The 13632-nt window shown below is 48.9% G+C and overlaps 1 protein-coding gene across 1 annotated transcript in view; it reads left to right on the plus strand.

Moving 5' to 3' along the window:
• LOC120945553 (influenza virus NS1A binding protein) overlaps nucleotides 1-13632 on the plus strand; it is a 113099-nt gene that overhangs the window by 53953 nt on the left and 45514 nt on the right. Inside the window, exon 7 of the mRNA XM_040359806.1 lies at nucleotides 13280-13405. Within this exon, the coding sequence (XP_040215740.1) occupies nucleotides 13280-13405 (126 nt within the window). The remainder of the gene's footprint in view (nucleotides 1-13279; nucleotides 13406-13632) is intronic.

Here is a 13632-nt window from a genome sequence, read left to right on the forward strand (position 1 = left end):
GGATAATCAACACTACTTACTGTCCCCCCCCCCCCCGCGGTCTTCTGGAAAAAAGACGGGAGGGAGCGTTTGAATTGCGCATGTGCAGTAGGGAACCGGGAAGTGATGCCACAAGGCTTAATTTCCTGATTCCCTTAGCGAAGATGGCGGGCGGCAGCATCCGAGGACCGAGACATTGTTCGGCCTCGGGTGCCGGGATCGCGGGCGTGCTGGACACGTAAATGTCCATATTTCTCTTCCGTTCATGGACGGACACAGCAGCCTTTGACCTTAAACACTTTCCTCAGTGCAGCTCCTCCCAGGGGGCGTGGTTCCCCGGGTATAACCCACACCCTGCTTTAGCAGCCTCAGTTTTTCTCTGCCTAACGTCAAGAAGAGGACAGGCCCTCTAGAGTCCTGTACTCTGGAGATTTTTTTTCACTTTTTATTGTTTTGTTCCTGCATTTTTGAATCCTGTGATTCTTCTATCAAGTAGGGATGAGCTTCGAGTTTCCCGTACATAGAACTGTCCCAGCACAAAGTGTCATTTCTGAAAAGAAAAAAAGGCATTTACAACCGGCTTTGTGGCTCTAATGAATTGTCGGATCTGGAAATTCAGAGATGATTCATTCATAAAAAATAAAAGCGTGGGGGTCCCCCCAAATTCCATTAACAGGCCCTTCAGGTCTGATATGGATATTAAGGGGAACCCCGCCGTCAATTTAAAAAAAAAAAATGGCGTGTTGTTCCCCCAAAAATCCACACCAGACCCTTATCCGAGCACGTTAACCTGACCGGTCGCAAAAAAGAGGGGGGGACAGAGTGCGCCCCCCCTCTCCTGAACCGCACCAGGCCACATGCCCTCAACATGGGGAGCATGTCCCCATGTTGATGGGGACAAGGGCCTCATTCCCACAACCCTTGCCCGGTGGTTGTGGGGGTCTGTGGGCGGGGGGCTTATCAGAATCTGGAAGACCCCTTTAACAAAGGGGACCCACAGATCCTGCCCCCCCTATGTGAATTGGTAATGGGGTACAGGCATACCCCACTTTTAAGTACACAACGGGACCAGAGCATGTATGTAAAACGAAAATGTACTTAAAGTGAAACAATACCCTTTTTCACTTCTAGGGTGTAGTGGGGGGTCAGGGACTGTAGTGGCGGTGTCAAGATCTGTAGTTGAGGTCTCAGGGGCTGTAGTGGGGGTGTCAGGGGCACACTGGAACAGGGTGGGATATGCTCTCGGAGCTTCAGCTCCTTCTACTGCGGCTGCAAAATGTCCGTACAGTACTTGTAAGGCACTTTACATACACTCGCAGGTATGCCCTTACTTGCGAGTGTATGTAAAGTGAGTGTACTTAAAGCGGGGTATGCCTGTACACTGTACCTCTACCATTTCACGAAGGAAGTGTAAATAGTTAAAAAAAAAAAACACACAGACACCATTGAAAAAATTCCTTTATTAATAATAAAAAAAAAAATCCAGCGGTGGTAATCCACTCTTGATGTGGCTCCCTGCTCCAACGTTGTCTTCTATCCAGCGACGGATGATCTCTCCAGCGGTCCGGTCCAACGATGATGAGATCCATCCGTCCAGAGCGCAGCAGGCAAGCTCCTCTCTCCGCTGGACACAGCCCAGCGGAATGACGCGCTGGAGCTTTGACATTTCTTATATAGGGGAAGCGGCCACCCATCACGTGACCCCGCCCCCTCTGACGCACCCTCGTACGTCACTGGTAAAGCCCGGGCTTCTGTGACGTCATCTTCTTCACTTCTCTTCTCCCTTCTTCCGATGTTGACCCGACGCCTCCTCTCGCTGCAATGACGGGTGCGCGGCTTGCATCTGATTTATATAGGCCTCACAGTCCCATCATGCTCCGGTACCTACCCACCTACCCAGGCGCCGGGTCAACATCGGAAGAAGGGAGAAGAGAAGTGAAGAAGATGACGTCCACAGAAGAGCGTGCTGGCCGCCTGCTAGTAATTGAGCTAACACACGAAGATAGCGGGCGGCCAGCGCTGAAGGAGAAGGCACCGGACATCGGGAGAAGAACCGGGGTGCGCTGAGTTAACACCGGAGAGCGGAGAAGATAGAAGAAGACCCCCCCGGAGAGCAGAAGACCCCCCGGAGAGCGAAAGAAGAAGCCCCCCCCCTAGTGAAAGAGCTAAAGAAGACCGGGTGGGCCTCCGGAGCAGACTAATAAATTATTTTTAAAACCCTGTGTCGTGTTTTTATTAACTTTAACACTTTGCCTCCAGGTGAATGGGTAGGGGTACGATGTACCCCATATCCATTCACTTAGGGTGGGGGGCCGGTATCTGGGGGCCCCCTTATTTGAGGGGGCTCCCAGATTCCGATAAGCCCGCAGACCCTGACAACCAACGGTCAGGGTTGTCGGGAAGAGGCCCTGTCCTTATCAACATGGGGACAGGGTGCTCTGGGGTGGGGGGGCCCCGCAGTGCGCCCCCCCTGCCCCAGAGCACCTGACCCCCCCATGTTGAGGGCATGCAGCCTGGTACGGCTCAGGAGGGGGGGGCTCGCTTGTCCCCACTCCCTTCCTGGCCGGCCAGGTAGCGTGCTTTGGATACGGGTCTGGTATGGATTGTAGGGGGACCCCCTATGTCGTTTTTCGGCGTAGGGGGGGTCTCCTTACAACCCAGACCTAAGGGCCTGGTATGCTCCTGGGGGGGGGGAACTCATGTCGGTTTTTTATTTAAAAATTGGCGTGAAGTTCTCCCTCAGGAATGAATACCAAATGCCGCACCTAGAATTGGCGGGAATCCAAGTCGGATCTCCCGTCGCTTCTATGACGGCTTTGTCTCCATCGCGGCCAGCTCAGCGCTGGCTCCTGCGATGGGGCTCGTAGGTGGTCAATCTCGCCGAGAAAGGGAGCGAGATTGACACAATATCGCAGTCACCCAGTTCCCCCATGTTCGGCCATCGAGCGTGTGCCGGCCCTCAGCTCGGCTTTGGTTCGTCCACGACAGGCCCCATTGCTCCAGGGGCGGCCGGGGAACTTCATGTTCCAGGGCACACATATGACCGGTCTCTATGGCTTTGTCACAGTGTGTCTGGCCGACAGCCATGCCGTTAGTGGACGTTGGTTCTGTCTGGTGGTCACAGGACGGGTAAGTAGTGGCCCCTTGCTCAGGTAAGGTGGTATGGCTGGTATTTTCCCCTGGGAGGTCGACTGAGGGTTCACCCTGCTTTCCTCTCCCTCCTTTCCCATTTGGGTAGCGGCTGTGAGGGGGGGTTTTCTGGGGTCTCTTGTACACCTGGACCTGTGTGCGTAGCGGGGGCTGAGTGTGTTCACTGCAGGGGGCTGTGTGTGTTCACTACAGGGCCTTTTGTGTGCTATGGTGTGAATTTTGTGCTGTGCTGTTTTGCTGTGTCACTGTCTTTTTAAATGCGCAACGGCCGCCATTTTGCCGGAGTCGCTATTTATATAGCTCGGCTGCCATTTTCTTGTGGTCCTGTGCTGTTTTTCACACATTCGGCGGCCATCTTGGAATTCGTTTGGCCTCGTGTGGCCGTTTTAGCGCTGCAAAAAAGACCGCGAATCTGCCTGAGGGGACAGACGCAGCGCAGCCGGCTTCTCAGCACACCTTGGGCTTCTCTCAGATCGCACTGCACTGGGAGGGGTGGTGAGTTCCCAGGGGCCCCCATACTCTGTAGTAGCAGCCAGGAGATGACCAGTGGGTTTTTTTCCTGCCTTGCAGTAAGGGTGAAACAGCGCTGGGGCATTATGGAGCCTGAACCAGGGACTTCTTCTCCAGCAATGCCTGAGTTGACCCTTGACGCCCCTCCCCCTGCCACATCTGTTGAGGCAATGTCGGCTGTCCTGGAGTCTTTTCTAGCTAGGTTTGAAGCGGCTAGTGCCCAGAAGGGGGGTAAAAAGCGCCCCCTCCCTGAGCCTGCTTCTGGGGATGTCTGACGCAGAATCCGGTACTGCTTCTGTTTTTGACCACACTTCTGTCATGTCAGAGGATGCAGACTTAACCCACGCGTACAGTGAGGATGATTCTGCTTCAGGGTCAAAGCAGGATAAGGAATTTGTTGGAGCTCTTATCACTGCGGTGCGGGATACTCTAAAACTTGAGGATTTGGCGGAGGCATCAGACATGCCGGTCCCTTTTTGGTTCCGCAAGCCACCCCGCACCGCAAAAGTGTTTCCTTGTGTTCCGTATCTGGACGACTTGTTATACAAGGAATGGGATCGGCCGCAGAAAGCTTTTACTGTACCAAAATACTTTGCGGTCCGTTACCCACTTTTTTTGGAAATCCTCCCCAAAAGAGTATCTCCTCCGTCAGTGGACCCCCCTGTGTCCAGGCTGAACAAAGCTACCACGTTGTCTGTGGAAGGGGCTCCCGCCTTTAAGGACCCCGCAGACAGGAGAGCTGAGGCTGTGGCCCGCTCGTTATTCACAGTGGTGCGGTCGGCAGTGAGACGGGTTTTGGCCGGGGCTCTGGTGTCAGACTCTTACCGAACGGGCCAAGTCCCTGGTGCTGGAGCTGGAGGCGCAAAATGCTTCTGAGACCTGCGTTGACCTGGCCGACCAGTTGGTCCAAAGTCTAAAATTTGTCTGCGAGTCAGCCCTGGATACGCTTCCCTTGCTTTCCAGGGCCTCCGCCTACGCGGTGGTACTACGCCGCCTTGTGTGGCTGAAGTGTTGGTCTGCGGACCAGTCCTCTAAGAAGTCCCTGGTGGACTTACCCTTTTAAGGGTGAACGTTTTTTTGGGGCTTCCCTGGATGACATCATAAAGGATGCCACAGGTGGTAAGAGCACTCTGCTCCCGCAGTCTGGGAAGGAAAAGGAGCCTCGCCGTAGGCAAGGGCCCTCATTTACTACCCCCAAGAGGTCTTTTCGCTCGCCAAGTGCGACAGGAAAACGTTTTCAGCGGACGTCTTGGCACCCTGAAGGACAAAGCGCACCTGGTTCCGCAAGCCCAACAAGCCTGCCTCCGCCTGAAGGTTTGCCCCCGCCCACAACGCGGGTGGGGGGCCAGCTTGGCGAATTCGCGGCTCGGTGGAGGTCTCTTCTTTCCAACCGTTGGGTTTGCAAAGTAGTTTCTTCAGGGTACAAGATAGAATTTCTCTCTTGTCCACCAAACTGATTTTTTTTCCTCCGGGTCGCCTGAAGGATCTGTCAGGGGCTGTCTAGGATCTGCTGGTCAGAGGAGTGATTGTGCCGGTTCCCTCACAGGAACGCTTTCAGGGGTTTTACTCCAATCTGTTTGTAATCCCCAAGAAGGACGGGGTCCGTCCAGTCCTGGACCTCAAGGCCCTCAATTGCTTTGTCAAAGTACAAAAGTTCAGGATGGAGTCGATGCGCTCAGTAATAGCAGCGCTCCATCAGGGGGATTTCCTAGCGTCCTTGGACATCAAGGACGCGTACCTGCAAAACACCAGAGATTTCTGCGTTTTGCGATCGGAGAGGACCACTTTCAATTTGTGGCCCTCCCGTTCGGCCTGGCCTCGGCACCGCAGGTTTTTACCAAGGTGCTCGCCCCGATCCTGGCCCTGCTGCGGCAGCGCGGGATCGCTATCGTGGGATACCTGGATGACCTTCTTCTGAGAACTTCCTCAAGCTCTGAGTTAGAAGAGGACGTGTCAATCACCTGTCAGACCCTTCGGGAATTCGGTTGGCTACTGAATATACAAAAGTCAGTTCTAGTACCGTCTCGGCGGCTGGAGTATCTGGGGTTGGTCCTGGATTCTTCGGAGGCAAAAGTTTTCCTCCCAGCAGAGAAGCTGCAGACTCTGAACTCTGCGGTGCAGCGGTTGGTGACCCAGAAATGGGCGTCGCTTCGCTTTTGCATGAGAGTACTGGGTCTGATGGTGGCGTCTTTCGAGGCAGTCCCGTATGCCCAATTCCACACTCGAGTGTTACAGAAGGAGGTTCTGTCACGATGGAACAAGCTTCCTTCGTCTCTGGATTACCAGATTCGGGTGAGTCGACTGGCCAAGTCCTCCCTAGTGTGGTGGCTAACATCTCCGGTACTCAGGAACGGGAAATCGTTCCTGCCGTGTTGCTGGACAGTGATCACAACGGATGCCAGCCTCTCCGGCTCAGGGGGCGTCTGGGGTGTCCAGTCAGCCCAGGAGTGTTGGACTCAGGAGGAGTCCCGTCTTCCGATCAATGTACTGGAGCTCCAAGCGATCAAGCTGTGTCTCTCCAAGTAGTCTCTTGGCCTACAAGGCCGACCGGTGAGAATCCAGTTCGACAACGCCACGGCCGTGGCATACCTCAATCATCAGGGGGGGCACACTAAGCTTGGCTGCCGCGACGGAAGTCGCGCACATCCTCCGGTGGGCCGAAAGCTACGTTCCAGCTCTGTCGGCGGTGTACATTCCGGGGGTGCTGGATTGGCAAGCCGACTATCTAAGTCGCCAAAAGCTGGACCAAGGAGAATGGTCGCTACACCCAGAGGTGTTTCAGACTCTGTGTCAGAAATGGGGCACTCCAGACGTGGACCTTCTAGCGTCCCATCTCAATCGGAAGGTGTCACGATTTGTGACCAGATCGAGGGATCCGTGGGCGGACGCGTCAGATGCGCTGGTAGCGCCTTGGGGTCACTACCGCCTGATATACGCCTTCCCTCCCCTGCAGCTTCTTCCTCGCCTGCTACGCAGGGTGGAAGCCGAGGGGGATACCAACAATCCTGATCGCCCCGGATTGGCCGCGCCGTCCCTGGTACGCGGACCTGGTGCAGCTGGTGGCAGATGTTCCTTGGCATCTACCCCTGAGAGAAGACCTGCTGTCACAAGGTCCTATCCTTTTCAACCTGCTTTACAGTCGCTGGCTTTGAAGGCGTGACTGTTGAGAGCCAGGTGTTGAAGGACCGAGGCCTGTCGGGCCCGGTGATTTCTACCATGCTACGGGCACGGAAGTCCACTTCACGAAAGATTTACCATCGTACATGGAGGGCCTACATCTATATGTGTGAAGAGATGAAGTGGCGCGAATTTTGCTGTTTTTACAGCGTGGAGTGGATCAGGCTCTAGCCTTGAGTACGGTGAAGAGTCAGATCTCGGCTCTAGCTGTCTACTTTCAGCGACCCTTGGCGTCGCACTCTTTGGTGCGTACGTTTGTGCAGGGGGTCCGGCATGTGGCCCCTCCTGTGCATCCTCCGCTACCTCCATGGGACTTGAATTTAGTTTTCGGCGCTTCAAGAAGCTCCGTTTTGAGGACATTCGGAAGATCCCCTCGTTGACTCTGTCTCAGAAGGTGGTTTTCCTGGTGGCGATTACTTCGGTCAGACGAGTATCTGAGACCGCAGCCATCATTCCTTCCAAAGGTTGTTTCGGCCTTTCACATTAATGAGGACATTGTTCTTCCATCCTTATGCCCTCAGCCGAAGAACCCGAAGGAGACCACTTTACATTCCTTGGACGTGGTTCGAGCCCTACGGGTGTACTTGTCTGCTACGGCTCAGTTTCGGAGGTCGGACTCACTGTTCGTGTCAGTGACTGGTCCTAAAAAAGGTCTGGAGGTCTCGTTGGCCACAATTTCTAGATGGATCAGACAAGTCGTGCTCCAGTCCTATGCCCTAAAGGGGCGGGCGCCTCCCTTTCAGGTCACGGCGCATTCGACCAGGGCGATTGGTGCCTCTTGGGCTTTTCGTCATCAAGCGTCTGTCTTACAGATTTGTAAGGCGGCGACCTGGTCGTCAATCCACACCTTCTCAAAATTTTATAAGGTGGATGTGAGTGCATCTTCGGATGCCTCCTTTGGCCGCAAGGTTTTACAGGCGGCAGTTTAAGGTTAAAGTTCCTCCGTTGAGGAACTCTGGTTTGTTTGGGGTGAAGCCTGGTTTGCTGTGTTTTTCCCACCCCTCGAAATTTTTGACCCTGCTGTGTCCGTCCATGAATGGAAGAGAAAATAGGATTTTTGTACTCACCGTAAAATCCATTTCTCTGAGTTCATGGACGTACACAGCACCCACCCCTCCTTTGTTTGTACTGCTTGTTTACGAACTGGGGGCCGGATTCAGAAAGGAGATACGACGGTGAATCTCCGGATACGCCGTCGTATCTCTGAGTGTGCGTGGTCGTAACTATGCGACTGATTCAGAGAATCAGTTACGCTGGTCGGATCTTAGGGAAATCTATGCGTAAGTGTCTTACACCGTCGTATCTTAGGCTGCATATTTACGCTGGCCGCTAGGTGGCGCTTCTGTATAGTTGCGCAATGAATATGCTAATTGGGTAAATACGCCGATTCAGAAACGTACGTCCGGCCGGCGCATTTTTTTACGTCGTTTACGTTAGGCTTTTTCCGGCGTAAAGTTACCCCTGCTATATGAGGCGTAGCTAATGTTAAGTATGGACGTCGTTCCCACGTCGAGTTTTGAAAATTTTATGTAGTTTGCGCAAGTCGTTCGCGAATAGGGCTGTACATAAGTTACGTTCACGTCTAAAGCAATGACGACTTGCGGCGTAATTTTCAGCATGCGCACTGGGATTTTTTCACTAACGGCGCATGCGGCGTTCGTAAAATGCATCAAATACGTGGGGTCACAGTGAATTTACATAAAACACGCCCACATCATCCCCATTTGAATTAGGCGGGCTTACGCCGCCGTAACTAAGGGCGCAAGTTCTTTCTGCATACGAAACTTGCGCCCTAAGTTACAGCGGCGTACCGTATATGTGATACGCTACGCTGCGGGTCCATTGAATTCTATTACATGCAAAACGCTGCTTTTTGCAGGGAAAAAAAGTCCCTGACCCTTTCCAAAAACGCAGAGGCACAAAAATGCATTGATGTGAACATGTTTCATAGGAACTCATATTAAAAAATTTCCCTTCATTTCTGCAAAATGCACCAAAAAACGCATTAGCGTGAATGGAGCCTTAGAACCACTGACCTGTGCAGTCAATTAGGATGAGTTATTGCTGATAAGTCTCAGCAGAATACATTTTTTTTGTTCCACTCTTCTTATTGGATCAGGTAGTTTATGGTCGGTGATTTAGGGGTCCCTCCTACCAACCCTCTTTTGGTTTTAGGCTTAATTTTACTAACTTGCCACCTGGTCTTGATCCTTTCTTGCAAGGTAGTGTGTTCAGCCTCCTCAGGTACCAGCTTCGGCAGTGGGTCCCTGGGTGACTCTTGAGTTGACTGCAATCCCTGTTTTTTTTATTTTTTTTTTATTATTTAACTTTTGGGCTTGTAAGTGGTGGTTTGCTGTTGCCCACCCTTTACTTGGACTATTTTTGTATCCCTATAGTGTAACTTTCTCTGTCCCTCAATTGACAAAAAAGATGATGGCATTTTTGTACTCTCACTATTTGTTTCTTGTGGCGCAAAAGTCCTTGCTCTTACTAATCTTGCTCTTGGTACTGCTTGCTACAAACTGAGGCATGTTTAGAAGTGGTTATCCTGGGCTGGCGTAAAGATTTTTTTTGTTGTTTTATAATGTCTAATTCTTGAAGACAGCAGCATAACCCCACATTATTCCTGTGCCTCTTTTTTGGACAAATGTACTTTTAATGGCAATTTGTTTTATGCAGTAGTGGTAAACATCATGAACATTGCACAATTTAACCGATTCCCAAAGGCCGCACGCACATATACATCGACACAATGGCACTCCTGGGCAGAAGGATGTATATATACGTCCCCTTTAAGGAAGCGCCGTTGTGCACGCACCGGCAGTGCGCGTGCCCTCCGTGAACCCAACTGCGGGTCCTGCGGACTCTATCGCTGTGGGGATACCCGCGATTGTCTCACAGAGAGATTCTAATGTAAACAAGCATCTCCCCGCTCTGCCTAGTGACAATGACACTGATCTCCGCTCTGTGTAATCAGAGCGGAGATCAGTGTCATGTCACACACAGCCCATCCCACCTACAGTAAGAAACACGCACTAGGGCACCCGTACAGCGCCACCTAGTTGTTAACCCTTTCACTGCCAGTGTAATTTTCACAGTAATCGGTGCATTTTTATAGCACTGATCGCTGTAAAAAATGACTGGTCCCAAAAATGTGTCAAAAGTGTCCGATGTGTCCGCCATAATGTCACAGTCACAATAAAAATCGCTGATCGCCACGCCATTACTAGTAAAAAAAAAATATTAATAAAAATGCCATAAAACTATCCCCTATTTTGTAGACGCTATAACTTTTGCGCAAACCAATCAATAAACGCTTATTGTGATTTTTTTATTTTTATTTACTTTACTTTACCAAAAATATGTAGAAGAATGCGTATCAGTCTAAACTGAGAAAAAAAAGGACATAAATTTTGTTTGGGAGCCACGTTCCACGACCACGCAATTGTCAGTTAAAGCAACGCAGTGCCGAATTGCAAAAAGTGTCATTTAGCAACAAAATGGTCCAGGGCTTAAGTGGTTAAGAGAAGTTGTTGTGTTTTTTTTTTTTTTGTTTTTTTTAGCTTATGATATCCCGGCATCTCTGCAATGAGAACCAAGCCACCAAACACCGCCGATGACTCAGTTCTCACTACTCCCCGAGCAGAGCGATGCTGACTGTCAGCACTTCTGCTCTACTTCTCTGTGCTCATTGGAGCACTGAGCTGTGGAGGGGCAAGGAGCGGCCGTCTCATCGGCTTGCTTAGAACTGCCATCAATCAAAACAGCTGGCGGATCCAGACTTGGAAGTCGGAATGACGCAATGCCTCGACTGATGGCAGTGACGTCAGCGGAGAGCGGTCTTCAGACTGCTCACCACTGAAAACGGGTCACAGGAGTGCAAAACAAATTGCTCTCCTGTAACCCAGAGGAGAAGCCCAGCTTAAAAAGCTTAGGTTGTACGTCTCCTTCTTCTTCTTCTTTCTTTTTTTTTTTTTTTTTTTTTTTTTTTTTTTTTTGTGTTTTCTTGGTAAAAAAAAAATTGGACTTGCCCTTTAACCACTAATTTTTGGTAAAAAAAAAAATGCAATAAGCGTTTATCGATTTGGTTTGCGCAAAATTTATAGTTTTTACAAAACAGGGGATAGTTTTAGTGCATTTTTTTTATTATTTTTTTTTTATTATTTTTTTTTTTTTTACTACTAATGGCGACGATCAGCGATTTTTTTCGTGACTGCGACCTGGCGGACACATCGGACAATTTTGACACATTTTTGGGACCATTGTCATTTTCACAGCAAAAAATGCGTTAAAAATGCACTGTTTACTGATGAAAATGACAATTGCAGTTTGGGAGTTAACCACTAGGGGGCGCTGAAGGGGTTAAGTGTGACCTCATCTGTGTCTCTAACTGTAGGGGGGCTGGACGTGTGACGTCATTGATCGTGTTTCCCTATATTAGGGAACACACGATCAATGACAGCGCCACAGTGAAGAACAGGGAAGCCGTGTTTACACACAGCTCTCCCCGTTCTTCAGCTCCGGGGACCGATCGCGGGCGCGCGCGGGCCCGTGACCCACGGCTGGGCACTTAACTGGTTAACGCCCGCCCACTGTATATATACACACGTCCTGTTTTTATAGATGAATATCTCGGTAACGGCAGCAGCTGCTGCCACAACCGAGATATCCATCTCTTCAGTGGGCGGGCGTGTAAACGATAACGGCGGTCTCCGCGGCAAGATGGCCGTTATCGGTGGCGGGAGAGGGCTCCCGCACCCTCCGCCGCTTACCGTAGCGGCGGAGGCGATCGGGTGCTGCTGCCTGATCAGTGAGGACTCGAGTGAGGGCAAGATGGCCCCCACCCGTCCTCATAGCTTTGCTGGGCGGAAGTGACATCAAAACGTCAGTTCCGCCCAGCGTCTTAAAGAGGCAATTTTTTTGTTGTAATTTTTTTAAATGACACATTTTCCATTTTTTTTTTTTTTTGCATTTAAGTCTAAATATGAGATCTGAGGTCTTTTTGACGCCAGATCTCATATTTAAGAGGACCTGTCATGCTTTTTTCTATTACAAGGGATGTTTACATTCCTTGTAATAGGAATAAAAGTGATAGATTTTTTTTTTATTCCAGTGTAAAAAATTATAAAATCAATAAAAATAAATAAGAAAACAAAAACATTTTTTTTAAAGCGCCCCGTCCCGACGAGCTCGCGCGCAGAAGCGAACGCATACGCGAGTAGCGCCCGCATATGAAAACGGTGTTCAAACCACACAAGTGAGGTATCGCCGCGATCATTAGAGAGAGAGCAATAATTCTAGCCCTAGACCTACTCTGTAGCTCAAAAAATTCAATTTATAGAATTTTTTAAACGTCGCCTATCAAGATTTTTAAGGGTAAAATTTTGACGCCATGCCATGAGCGGGCGCAATTTTTAAGCGTGACATGTTGGGTATCATTTTACTCGGCGTAACATTATCTTTCACAATATATAAAAAAATTGGGCCAAATTTATTGTTGTCTTATTTTTTAATTCAAAAAAGTGAAATTTTTCCAAAAAAAGTGCACTTGTACGGTGTGACAAAAAGTATTGCAATGACCGCCATTTTATTCTCTAGGGTGTTAGAAAAAAAATATATAATGTTTGGGGGTTTTAAGTAATTTTCTAGCAAAAAAAATGTTTTAGTCTTTAAACGCCGAATCTGAAAAACACCTTCTGTCCTTAAGTGGTTAAAGTGGAGTTCCACCCATTTTTTTATGTTTGTCTGTGCTGCATGCTCTAATCTCATAGTGTTCAGAATGGACAATTTTTATTTAATTTGTTGCTTGTAAATACCTTTATTTTGTAGTCCTTCATTACTTCCTCCTCCTTATTTGCCTAGGCTATTTGCAAGGGTTTCTGGGATAGGCATCATGTTTCCCAGTAGTCCTTGCAAACCTGACTGAAACCTATTACATTGCTTGTGCACTGAGCATGTGCGAGATATGCAAAGCTGAAATCCAGGAAGTCATACAGTCTGGCTTCATGATGCCCACACTTAAGATGGCCACAGTCTATTTCTAGATTATAAACTATCTAAATGCTGTAACAACCTAACAAAACGGACCTTAGTTTACAGACTAACTTTACTAGAATACATTAAGCTTGTGTATTACAGGGGTATTTATATTTAAAAAGTGAAATTGTGGGTGGAACTCCCCTTTAAAGAGGATGTACAGGTACGCGCTTGTGCCCAGCCGTGCCATTCTGCCGACTTACATCTGCTGGAGGCGGTCCTTAAGTGGTTAAAGCATTTTTTTTATACTGAACAAAGTTTGTGCAAAAATACATTCCTTCACCCATAAGTCTAATTTATAGAATACATATATGTTTTAATGTGCTATATTATGTTTTTCTAGCCACAAATTAATTGAAATACAATGTCCACAAATAATGCAAAGCACAGATCTAACAATTTTTTTTTTCTTCTTCTTCTTTTTAAGCTGGAAATAATGCTAGAGGAAAATATCTCCCTTCCAAGTAATGGGAAGTTGTACACAAAGGTAATCAGCTGGGTTCAGCACAGTATATGGGAACATGGAGAAAGCTTGGAGACTCTAATGGATGAGGTTAGTGTTTCGAAGGATTGATATGGTCAAATAGCAGCACAAAACTAATTCATATTGTCCTTTTATAATAATCAGAGCCCAAAATAAAGAATTTCTGTTTTCAGTTGAAATCTGGTAGGTTTAAAGGTGAGATTAATTCTTATTTCCCAATAAATATTTTAATCCTTTTTTTCCCCCCAGTTTTTGTAAGTGCTAAGGAATATTTATTTTGTCTTGAAAATCACTGC

The sequence above is a fragment of the Rana temporaria genome, chromosome 7 (assembly GCF_905171775.1).
Source record: "Rana temporaria chromosome 7, aRanTem1.1, whole genome shotgun sequence".
Classification (NCBI taxonomy): Eukaryota; Metazoa; Chordata; class Amphibia; order Anura; family Ranidae; genus Rana; species Rana temporaria.